At 43.7% G+C, this 11032-nt stretch overlaps 1 protein-coding gene across 1 annotated transcript; it reads right to left on the bottom strand.

Moving 5' to 3' along the window:
• Window positions 1-1194: 1194 nt before the first annotated feature.
• Window positions 1195-8615, bottom strand: myoc (myocilin). The gene is made up of 5 exons (XM_042417275.1): window positions 7915-8615; window positions 4650-4715; window positions 4472-4564; window positions 2457-2668; window positions 1195-2369 (listed from the first exon to the last, which is right to left on the bottom strand). Exons 1-5 carry the CDS (start codon window positions 8399-8401, stop codon window positions 1788-1790), a joined length of 1440 nt encoding a protein of 479 aa, XP_042273209.1. The 5' UTR covers window positions 8402-8615; the 3' UTR covers window positions 1195-1787.
• Window positions 8616-11032: the final 2417 nt, after the last annotated feature.

Raw genomic sequence — 11032 nt, 5'->3', positions numbered from 1 at the left:
TAAAGCCATTTTTCCATCATTTTTCTCTGTAAGTCAGCACGAAGTGCAAATAACCACTAGGTGTCACTACAACACTTACCATCAAAAATGAGAATGACTTGAGCCTGAAACGAGGAAAATGTTTTTTGTTTGGTACCAGTTTCTGATAACGCACTCTGCACAAAAGGGTTTATAAGTTAGTTATGAAAATGGCTTTATTAATAGTCAAACTGGTTACTAAAGCTTTATAGATGGTTATAAGCCATCATCTTTTAAGGTAGCTCTTTAATTTATCATGAAGACCCCTTCAGTAGACTGTTTGACCTCTGACCTTCTGAAAAAGGGGCTGCAAGGCATCTGGACCACAAAACTTATTAAATATTAGTCTGCAGATTTGATTGATTAATGAGAACCATTTATTCACGACTTGAGATGTGTATATATTGTATATTTTTAATCAATGGTTTGGCTTGATTAATTATTTAACAGCCAAAGAGATTTTTCACAACCTTGATATCAAAAAGTTTTGAACTGACTTATAAAATATTACCTTGCAGTCCTGTGAAAACCATGTATGGTGAGTTCAGAGTACTTCGTGCAACACTGTTTTTTTGTGATGTAGATTTAATCTTGAATGGATAAAATTACCCAGGTCTACAGACAGTTCCTGGGCCTTCATGGCTTTGACATGAAATATGAATTGTGGGACCGTATAAACATTGGCGAGTGATTTACTAAACTATGTCCAATCAATTCAGTTTGCTGTAGGTGGACTCCAATCAAGTTCTAGACATATCTCAAGGAAAATGAAAGCAAACAGGATGCAAGTGATCACAAACCCTAAAAGTGAAGGGGTCAGAATCCACTGTATCTAATAAAAGTCAACTTTTCTTGAGCTAAGAAAAACAGCCCAGTTTTCTGCTTTGTGATCATGTATTTAGTTCTGTAAATTGTTTGTAAGATGTTTGTAAGATGTAGGAGAATTTTCTCAACCCATGTAGAAGCATTCAATCCTCAATTTACTTGAAACATTAAAAATCACCAAATTTAGAGGTAAGTGGTTTTCACCGGGCAGCGACCAGTGAATTATGACTCATTAACCTTAATAAAGCCATTAGTTACAGCTTGTAAACCCTTTGTAAGGGGTGATTAACCAGAAAATGTTACCATTATGTGTCTGAGGTGTATAATATCACATTAACAACATGAACTGTAGTCATTTAAGAAGTTTATTTCATGATGAATTTCAACATTAACAATGTTGACTACAGTGTACAAGTACATGCAATATTTCAATACATGCTGAGTGAGAGAGCAGTTTATTTGACGAAAGATGTTGATTGGTGAAACACTGAAGGGAGCGCACTACCACAGGAGTTTGTGTTGTGAATAATATGGAGTAATTTTCCCACTTGGCGAATGAAACTGAGCAACAGCAATCGCTTCATCTTTGAAACGTCAAATACATATAGATATATATATATTTATATATATACAGTATATAGCTTAACATGAAAACAACAAAATCATACATCTGACTGAAAGGCGGTACAAAAATAATTCCTCTAAAAACACATGTTGACTGTGCCACAGCAAAAGCCCTCCCACTGAAGAAAAAAAAGGGCGACACTGTTCTTCAAACTTCTTCATCTCACTCTGTAGCTTGGTTGTTCGGCTCTTCTACATGGATTCTGGTGGTGTCAGGTTTCTAATTGCTGCTATCACACATATTATGGCCTAAAGCTCTGAGTCTCTGAAGCAGGAACAGGTGAGCAAATGTCACTTTTCAACAGTCACCCATGACGGCCTCAGTTGGCCTGCTGGCGACCCAGCCGGATGTTATAGGACACTATGTGGAAGTTGTCCCAGGCAAACAGCTTCCTCTGACTTGGGTTGTAGTCGATCATGCTGTTGTAGCGGTGCTTGTTCCTGAAGGGGATGGCTATGGCTTTTCCCTGGCTGCTTTCAGTGTCATACATGTAGTTGATGGTGGTGTTGGGGGCCGTGTAACTGGCAACAGTGTACAGCTTGCCACAGATGATGAAGGAGTTGGCCACAGAGTTCTTCCTGATGTTTGTCTCCCAGCTCTTCTTCACCTCCAGACTGTGCGGGTTCAGCTGCGAGATCACGATAGCCCCTTTGGCCTTGTTGGTGGAGTAGACGGCCCACAGACCCTGCTCATCCACGGCCAGGTCGATGTCCGTGTAGCCTCCCCAGGAGTAGGGGGCCTGGCCGTGGAAGTTTGCGTGGGGGAGGTCACGACGGGCTGCGATGCTCTCAGAGGCGAGGTCATAGCGGATGAGGGTGCGGCTGAGACGTCTCTGATAGTACAGAGAGCCTCTGTACAGAGTGGCACCAGTACTCTCCACCGACTCTGGCAACAGCAGCACCTGTCGGGGAAAAACATTAGACAATAACAAGGAATAACCCAACAAAGGAGACTTCATTTTCTTTTACATCAACCATTTGACTCCTACCTTGGATGGAAAGCCCTTAGAGAGTTGATCCATGTCTTCATACCCAAACAGCTGCCTGATGTTGGAGCCAACAGTGTCAATGCGCCAGATCATGTTGGATCCATAAGGGGGCACAGCTTCAGGGTCCTGCATCCAAACACCATATTTACCCGCTATGTTGTCGGCCTTCTTGTGAGTGACCGGCTCAGCCACTGAAACCAGCACCCCACAACCTGAGAGCAGGGGGGAGAGAGGAAACGAGGGAAAGAGATCTGTGAGACATTTGGTCACTATCGAGAACCTGATAGCATATGCTGACTGTTGTTGGCGAGTTGCCCTATTTTGCCCAGGCAAGTCGTTTTCCCCCTTCGAATACTTTTTCCTGTAGCCCTGCCCTCCGTGGTTGATGTCAGGACTTCAGTTATAGTTAGACATTGCAGAAATGACTGGTTGCTGTTGGGGCTCTGTTTGGGTTGAGGTTAAGGTAAAGTGATGGGTAAAAACACAACATGTGCAGACTTTCCATAATCTTGAAAAGCAGTCATCCTGATCAAATCAGTGTTATAATCTCTCTTTAAACTGTCAAGTATGTTTCCAGCTTTAGGAGATAAATCACATGAAGGTAATGCGAGGTGATCATTTGTCATCATGGAGGCAGACAGCTGGTCTAGAGATGCTGACCGACATCTCTGTTGTCTGAGTCACCACCATCACAGCAACAGTTGGGCTACGACTCATCCTAAGCAGGATCTCTCTTCTGCTGCTTCTCTTACTGGAAAAACGATAAGACAGCCTGTATATTTACCACTTCCTAAAATACACCCTTGCTCTCAGGTCCAGGACGTAGCACCAGATTTAGGGTTAGATAAGAATATGCCTTATAAATACACCCATTACCATGTTGCTTCTCTGTGGCGCAGCCTCATTGGATTAAATGACTTCACATGTCGAGCGCACAATGTATTTCCATGATCTCCAAAAACAATAAAACCTGCTGAGAGCTGTTCTGTAGGATGAGCCATGATGTGGTTGTGGGAAATCCATCAGTGTTAACAGTGTGAGTGACATCCTCGTTAGAGGTGCTTTCCCTTTACGAGACAAACATGAAACTCAGGGGCGGGCCCTCATACCTTCGCGCTGGCACGTCTCTGGTATTCTCGCCCCAAATGCTGCAGTATTAATAGCAGTATTTGCTTTGAGGCTGTCAGCAGGGGGGGCGAGTGTCATGTTTGCCAGGTCAGATGGACGAAGGGAGAGGAGGGAGAAGGGGTGAGGACTGGATTTTAAAGGACTCTACCGGTGTGTTTGCAGGTTTTAGCTCCTCTTGTGTTTTTTTTGTTTTCAATAACCATTTTTGAATGGTTGTTATGCTGTTTTTTGTTTTGTGTTTTTTCTCACTAGCAACAGGCAAACTTCTGGTTTCTTTCATTAAACATTCATGTGCACAAATATGATCTTAACTTTTGCTTATATGCAAAATAAAAACTTATTTTCAAATAGTTTTTAAATAAGAAGTAAATTTATTGATATACACACATTCTTACTATAGTTTTTGGTCAGAAAAAAGCAAAGTAAAAGATCTGGAAAATACCAAATAAAAATAATAAATAGAATGAAATAATAGCGTAATAGAGGTAGTGTTATATTTCCAAAAGGCTTTGCTTTGACTTTTTGTTGAGTTTACATTGTCGTTGGATGCTATTGCCATTAAAGTACAGACTGATTGTAGAAGTTTAATGCAGACTTGATGTGCTATTTGTACTATATTGTATATATATATTGCACTATGGATGTACTATATGTGTTCTTTATTAAACAAGTCTGCTAATAGATGTTTTTTATCGCACAGAAATGAATGTAGAGCAGTGGAGGCCTCAAATGGTAAAAAAACTAAATTCAGTGTCTAAGTCACAGCAGCATGGTTTGTTATTTGTGATAAAAGTATGTGATTTGTAGTGGAGGGACTAAAAAACCACTGGTAAGGTGTTTTAATTGAAGGAGAGTTAATAGACATATTTAAAGCTTGAGATAGAGACCTGTGTAATCCTCAGAGCTGTCAGGAGCAGGTACCTCCGTCACCTCGGCCTTCATCTCCTGAAAGCCTGGAGGTCCATACTGCCACGCTGAGTCTGACAGAGAGAGAGAGAGAAATGTAAAAATGGATTCAGTTGAATAGAAAACATCAAGGTGGAGGTGATGCTGCAGAAAACTCACCTCTCAAACTGCTGCTGTCTCCCTGCTTGTTGGGCCTGTTTATCAGGTGAGACAATACGCTGGAACCTAAACAAACACACACACATACACACACATGCATACACAGTTAAGTGCTTTCTGCAGCACACTTTGCATGTAGCACACAATAGTTTGTGTTTGTGTCCCCAAACATGGCTATGGCACTACTGACAGCAGGGAATGTGACAGCAGGAAACAAACACCCCTGAATGGATTCCCAGCTGCTCTGGAGACAGACAGTCGGTAGATCGGCCGACCATAACACACACACACGACACACTCGACACCTCATCCCACCCCAGCCCTGTCAACTTCACGTCTTCAAAACTTCAAACCAGCCATTTGGCTCCGTTTCCCCTGTATCACTGTCAGATCGTCTCTTCTCCTTTCTTCATTCCTCCTCTTGTTTCTCCCCATTTATCCCCCACCACTGTCTTTATTTTCCCATTTGGCTCCTTCTTCCCTCCTTTAAACCATTACTCTTAAAGTTCAACAATGTCAAACAATGTCTGTAAACTGTATACTCCTCCAAGGCTTGGATAATACAAACACGATGACGTACACAAAAGAAAAATGAACTCCTTAAATGGATTTTCATAAAATGTGTGTTTGTGTGTTCATCAGTGACTACTTTTGTGTGAGCACATGCCTACTGTGCCTTTACACGTGCAGCGTCCGGCGACTTTAGGTGCATAACGAGTCCTAATGATCCCGAGAACATTAAACGTTAACATCTGGAAGCTGATGTTGACTCTCTGTGTTGATGAAGAGAAGCGTGAAGTTGGTAATGGGGCACAATGACGAACACCAGTCACTACAAGGGTGTTTTAAGCAGAAAAATACTTATAAAAGCTAAAGGTAAGGGCTTGAGCTTAGTTGAAAGTCTGTAAAACAAAAGGTCAGTAGTGTTTGGAGGAGGGAGGGAGTTTAATGACTCACTTTCAGTTATGAGGCGGTTCCCACAGGACAAAGCCATTCATCATCATTACTGCAGGTAAACAGCCACATTCTCCTACTGTCTATACCTCAGTGTGTGTGCCATATGTGCCCTCATATCCGGCCTCTTCGTTTTGGATGCCACTGAGTAGAATAACGTGAACCTCGGGGGCCTTATTTCCCAGAGGAGACTCAGTCTACTCAACCCCTGCTAGCAGAGGTCAGCAGAGATGTTAGATCTTATTTAGATCTGGTCCTCAACAGGGTTCAACTCTGCATTGTTGTATCGGTGTTGTCATGAAACGTTTTGCACCTGGAATACACATTTATTTCCCCTCTCTATTCATAATTCATGCCTCAGTGTGTAACATACTCACATGCGGATGAAACAATCATTCACGTTTGACTCAGAATTGGCCACAAACCAGCCATGTTCTCAGAGTGATTGAGATGTCTTAGGAGTTCATTGAACATTGTTTATGACTGCATTTCCTGCTGGCTGCACATTTAGGAAACTGAAAGAAAAATGTACATCTGACAGACACGGTGAAATTGATCGTTTTGGGAACCGTTTCTTCTCTCTGACTGACAAGATTTATATAAATGTGGCCCATTAAGCTGCATCCAGCTGAAGCAAAAGCTCATTTTCATGGTGATTTTAAAAGATTTTGTCCTTTATGTGTTGAATGCTGTTTGTCTACACCTTTGAAATTTGTCTTAGTTCTGCTTTCAGCACAGGCCAGGTTTCCCTTTAAAAAAGAATGTTGCCATTTTTAGCGCGCAGGCTTGCTGGCTTGTGTTGTCACTACTGGTGCCAATTCTATGTGGAGGTCTATTTTTAAGGTCATTAAATAACAATATGTTAAAGAATATCAGTTCATGTACTTTGAAAGGCAAGTGTTATTAAAGGTCATAAACACTGCTTGGGTTTTAAAACATAAATTGATCCTGTCAAAGTTGCATCCTAATTTCTTACATACTGTATGAAATGGTTTAAGTGATCTCCTCTCTCCTCTGGTTCTGCATGTGTCCCTCTCACTGTGATCTATTCTACATCTGCCTTTCACCCCGAGGGGCCCTCTCTCTATATTTCAGCCGGCAGGTGCGAACATGAGGAGCTAAGCAGATAACCTGGACTATGCAGGAGACGATCCTGAGTATATAAGCTATCCTGATGCAGAGGGAGTAAAGGGAGTTGGTAAGGAAGGATTTATTGCTGCTGGGAATCTCAGCTTCACAAGCAGCAATAGACTCTGAAAGCCAAGAGGGCAAACAGAGCGATGGCTTCACTGAAAAAAGAAAAAGGGGGGACGGTGACTTACATGAGATGGTGGGTGAATAGAATAGACGAGCTCGGAGGCTAATTAGAGGGATGTTTGGCAACTGCAAACACACAGAATACCAGAGCTTAACCTTACTGGCTCCAAGATAACTCCCAAACTCTGTGGAGCCCTCTAACCCCTGGAAGTAAAGCACTCCTGGCCCCAAGCCCCCTGTGCCCCTCATCCCCACCAGCCCTGACCCACCAGGCTCTCTGTGTCTGGCGTCATCAAAAGCCCTGAGATAAGACCTGGGCACGGAACCTCCACTTCCAGAGCATGTATCACATTTCAGCCCCCCTTCCCCTCCTCCCCAGCCGTGCTATTCGCACCCTGCTTGCCAAGAGGAGGGAAACACCAGTCATAAAGAAAGAAGGATCTGCTCATAAATACTCATCCGACCCTCTCTGGACTGCCACCATCACCCCTAAATGCAGGCAGGAAGTGGGAAGCAGAAACCTGAGCCTCTGCAGACTGATGGGGCAACAAAACCACACACACACACACACATGCACACACACATCATAAGACCGTGCACACACATTATTCCCCTTTTCTCTTTAAGGGGATTTGTGGACACACATGGGAATCCCGACCACACAGACACACGGAGCATTGCACTGGAATTTTGCATGGCTCTGCATGTGCATGGTCTTCCATACATAGATGACATGCATGTGTCATCACTCCTCTGCACCAATTAACCCATTATCTGTCAGCCAGAGTCACCAAATACACACTGTATTTCAACAGAAAGACAACCTGTCTACAGGCAATGAGGTCATCATGTTGGGCATCCTAATTGCAGGATGGATAGGGAATATTTTTTATTTAAAACAAAAACATATGGGCACCACTATCTAAACGTACGACATTTATAACAATAGAATGTTCAGTGATAAAAGTTATTTTCTATTTATAAGTGACATCAAGCTTTGCATATTTTTGTAATGGCTATGAATGTGTGTGGTAGTTTTGAGTGTATCTCTTACCACCAGCAGGTCTCATCAGGCCACTATCCTGCAGAGGGGTGCTGGGTGGCACCATGGGGGTCTGTGGAGGACAGGGTTTGTTCCTCAGCTTCTCCGTCTCCCTCCGCATATCCTCCATCCTGCGCTGAAGCCCCTCCAACTCTTTCTCTAGACGCTCTTTCTCCCCCCGCAGCAGGTTCCTCTCCCCCACGGCCCGGTTCAGCGCCTCCTGAAGCTCAGCCTGAGCTTTGGCTCCAGTACCCTGGGGACCCCCGGTTTGTCCTCCAGTGAGCCGGGACACCAGCACCTCCAGCAGGTTGAGTCTGGTCTTCAGGCCCTCCACCTCTGGGCCCCCAGTCTGCGGGCAGCTGGCCTCGACGGGGCTGGGTACAGAGAAGGTGTACTGGCATCGCCCACCTCGGTCATTCCCCTTCCACAGAGCAGCTCGGTCCTGTGCATCACCTCGCAGCAGAAGACCACACAGGCACAATGAGAGAAGGAGGAACATAGTAGTGACTCTAAAATCTCTTTCTGAAGAATTACTTTCTCTCTTCTATCACGTCTTCTTTTATTTCTCAGCTCTTAGGTGGAATTCTCCTTTAAATCCCAAATTTCTGTTGCAATCTCCTTTCAGGTATCTCTTCTTTTCCTGTTGATATCAGTGTTGCTTCTCTCCCTCCCCTCTCTTGTTCTTCTCTTGTTCTTCTTCTTGTCTGTGGACAGGTCTGTTGCACTGAGCTCTCCCCTACAGCTCGCAGATATTTATACAATCTGGAAGGGAAGGAAGGAGGGAAAGAGGGGAAGAGAGGAGAGGTGAAAGGGAGGGGAGAAAGAGAGAGGACTTTAGAGGAGGGAGGGGAGGTCAGAGGCAAAGAAGGAGGGAGGGGAGAAGTAAAAAGAAAGTAATGGGATGCTGCTTCTTTTGGGGACAAAAATCCACTTTTCTCAAATGTTTGTGTGTGTCTGATTTTCTGCAAAAGCTTTTTTTAGTTAAAGGGTCCAACATGACCACATTGTCTATTTCTTGTATTCAGTGTCTCAATAAATTGAATATGTAAAAACATCCCCTGATATGCCAGATGCAGTCCCATGTGTTCAAGGGGTATTTGGCCCCAGCATGGCAAGGAAAGCTGGGCCTCGTTGGATACAATTACCTCCTGAGGAGCCGGTGTCCCCTTTCGTATTGGTAGGGGGCCAGAAGGTGACGCAAGCAGCCGATAAGGGTCGAGGTTACAAGTCAATCGATGACCAGATACCTGACGCTGACCCCGACCCAGACTGTGCCCCCCCCCCCCCTCAGCTGTTTGTTGTGGACAGTATGTGCTTGTGTGTATCCATGCTGCACACTCCACTCCACAAATCTGTATTTAACACATCATGAGTGAGCTGCCAGGAGCCATCCGTCCCTCAGCTCACTCCCTGTCGCTCGCTGCCTGGGTGGATTTGTTGCAGTCTGCCTCTCGTCTCTTTGCTTTCACACAATATCACAGGCACGCTGAACCGCTGCCCGCCGGGCTCGTTTCTACAGTCATGCGATATAGAGGATGATCCCTTGTTTATTTTCAGAGGGGTAGGATGAAAGATTTGAAAGTGAGACACTTGCTCAGAGATGCACGCAACGAGGCAGGTGTGCAAACACACACACACACACACACACACACACACACACACCTTCAAATCCCAAAAATGTTCACTTTACAGCTCGCAGCTTCCCCTCATATCCTGCCTTTTTGTTTCTCTACTGGCTCTTCTCCTCCATCTCTTTTCCTTCTGTCTCCTCGCTCTTCATCCATCTCTGCTGACCTGCCAGGCAACCCCTATCCCTCAAAACATCACCTGACCCGGATCCTTCACCTCAGGGAGGTCAGAGGGCAAGCGGTGCAAAGGGGAAGTGCACATACGCTTGAAAACACACACTTCTACTTGCAGGTTGATGCCATCATCTTCCACTTCTGTCAGTACTTGTTTACAGACAGCTGGTGGTACCCATGACAGTTATGTTGATCAATGAGGCAAGCCTGCGATTGGCTGGACAGATGGATAAATGTAAGATACAGTAACACACACACACACACGAATATATGTTTAGGATATACCGTATATGTATATAATTAATATATATCAATTTTCATGTTGTGTTAATGTTCATATGATTGTTATTTTGTACTGTCCAAATATTTGAACAAATTGTATTTTGATGCTTGGCAACATTATTCTCATGTCAATAAAGCCCATAGAATTGAAATGAATTGAATGTGTCTGAAAGCAATGATATTAAGTAATATTCAGACGTTGGGCAAACCCTCTCACAGGAAATATCTTAACAATGAGAAACTGAAGAGAGGGCAGACGGTGAATGGCGAGACACGTGAAAGAAAGCATCAAATGAGGAAAAGATGTGAGTAAAACCATATGTAAACAGACAAGGGGAGGATAAAGAGGAGCAGGAGCTCCTGGGAAACTAGAAGTGAGAGGAAAAGGTAAACTACTAAGAAGGGAAAGGATAAAGTGTACTCAGACATAACACATTTTTTTTTGTTTGCTGGAACTCTATCTAAATAATCTCCAGTATCAAATATAGATGAATCTCTTTTTCTGGGGATTTATTCTCTACTTCCTCTGTCTACTGACATGTCCACCTCTCCCTCATGAGCGGCAGGATTTCAGCTGGACAGTGTGTGTGACTGACTAATGCTGGTTGGCATATTGTCCGCTCTTCTTATTAAATTCGCTTTTATATGACTCATGTAATTGCTACTATGCCTGGAATCTGAAGTCATCTAATATGAGCCCCTAACAGAGGACCAAAACATCCTGTACTGCCAATGTGGGTGTGTCTGTACAGGCAGAGAGAATAAAAATGTGCTCTCATGCACACATATAACCTACAGTATAGTGTGACATGGATTTTTTTTTTGCATGTGGATGGACAATGTCTTGACCAGAAGCAAACCTCTAGTTTCCAGTTAACTCAAACGACTTGTCTCAGCAAGACCAGGAGGAGCTGTAACATTTTACAGCCAATTATCCCACCAGAACTTTACTAGCTTTGATTTCACTGTCAATGCAGGCCTTTCACCACAGCTATCATCATTTAAAGAAGTGTAGAGTGTATGACTGCTCTCCTCTTCATCTTCAA

The sequence above is a fragment of the Thunnus maccoyii genome, chromosome 7, assembly GCF_910596095.1.
Source record: "Thunnus maccoyii chromosome 7, fThuMac1.1, whole genome shotgun sequence".
Taxonomy (NCBI): domain Eukaryota; kingdom Metazoa; phylum Chordata; class Actinopteri; order Scombriformes; family Scombridae; genus Thunnus; species Thunnus maccoyii.
This window is presented reverse-complemented; position numbering and strand designations above follow the sequence as displayed.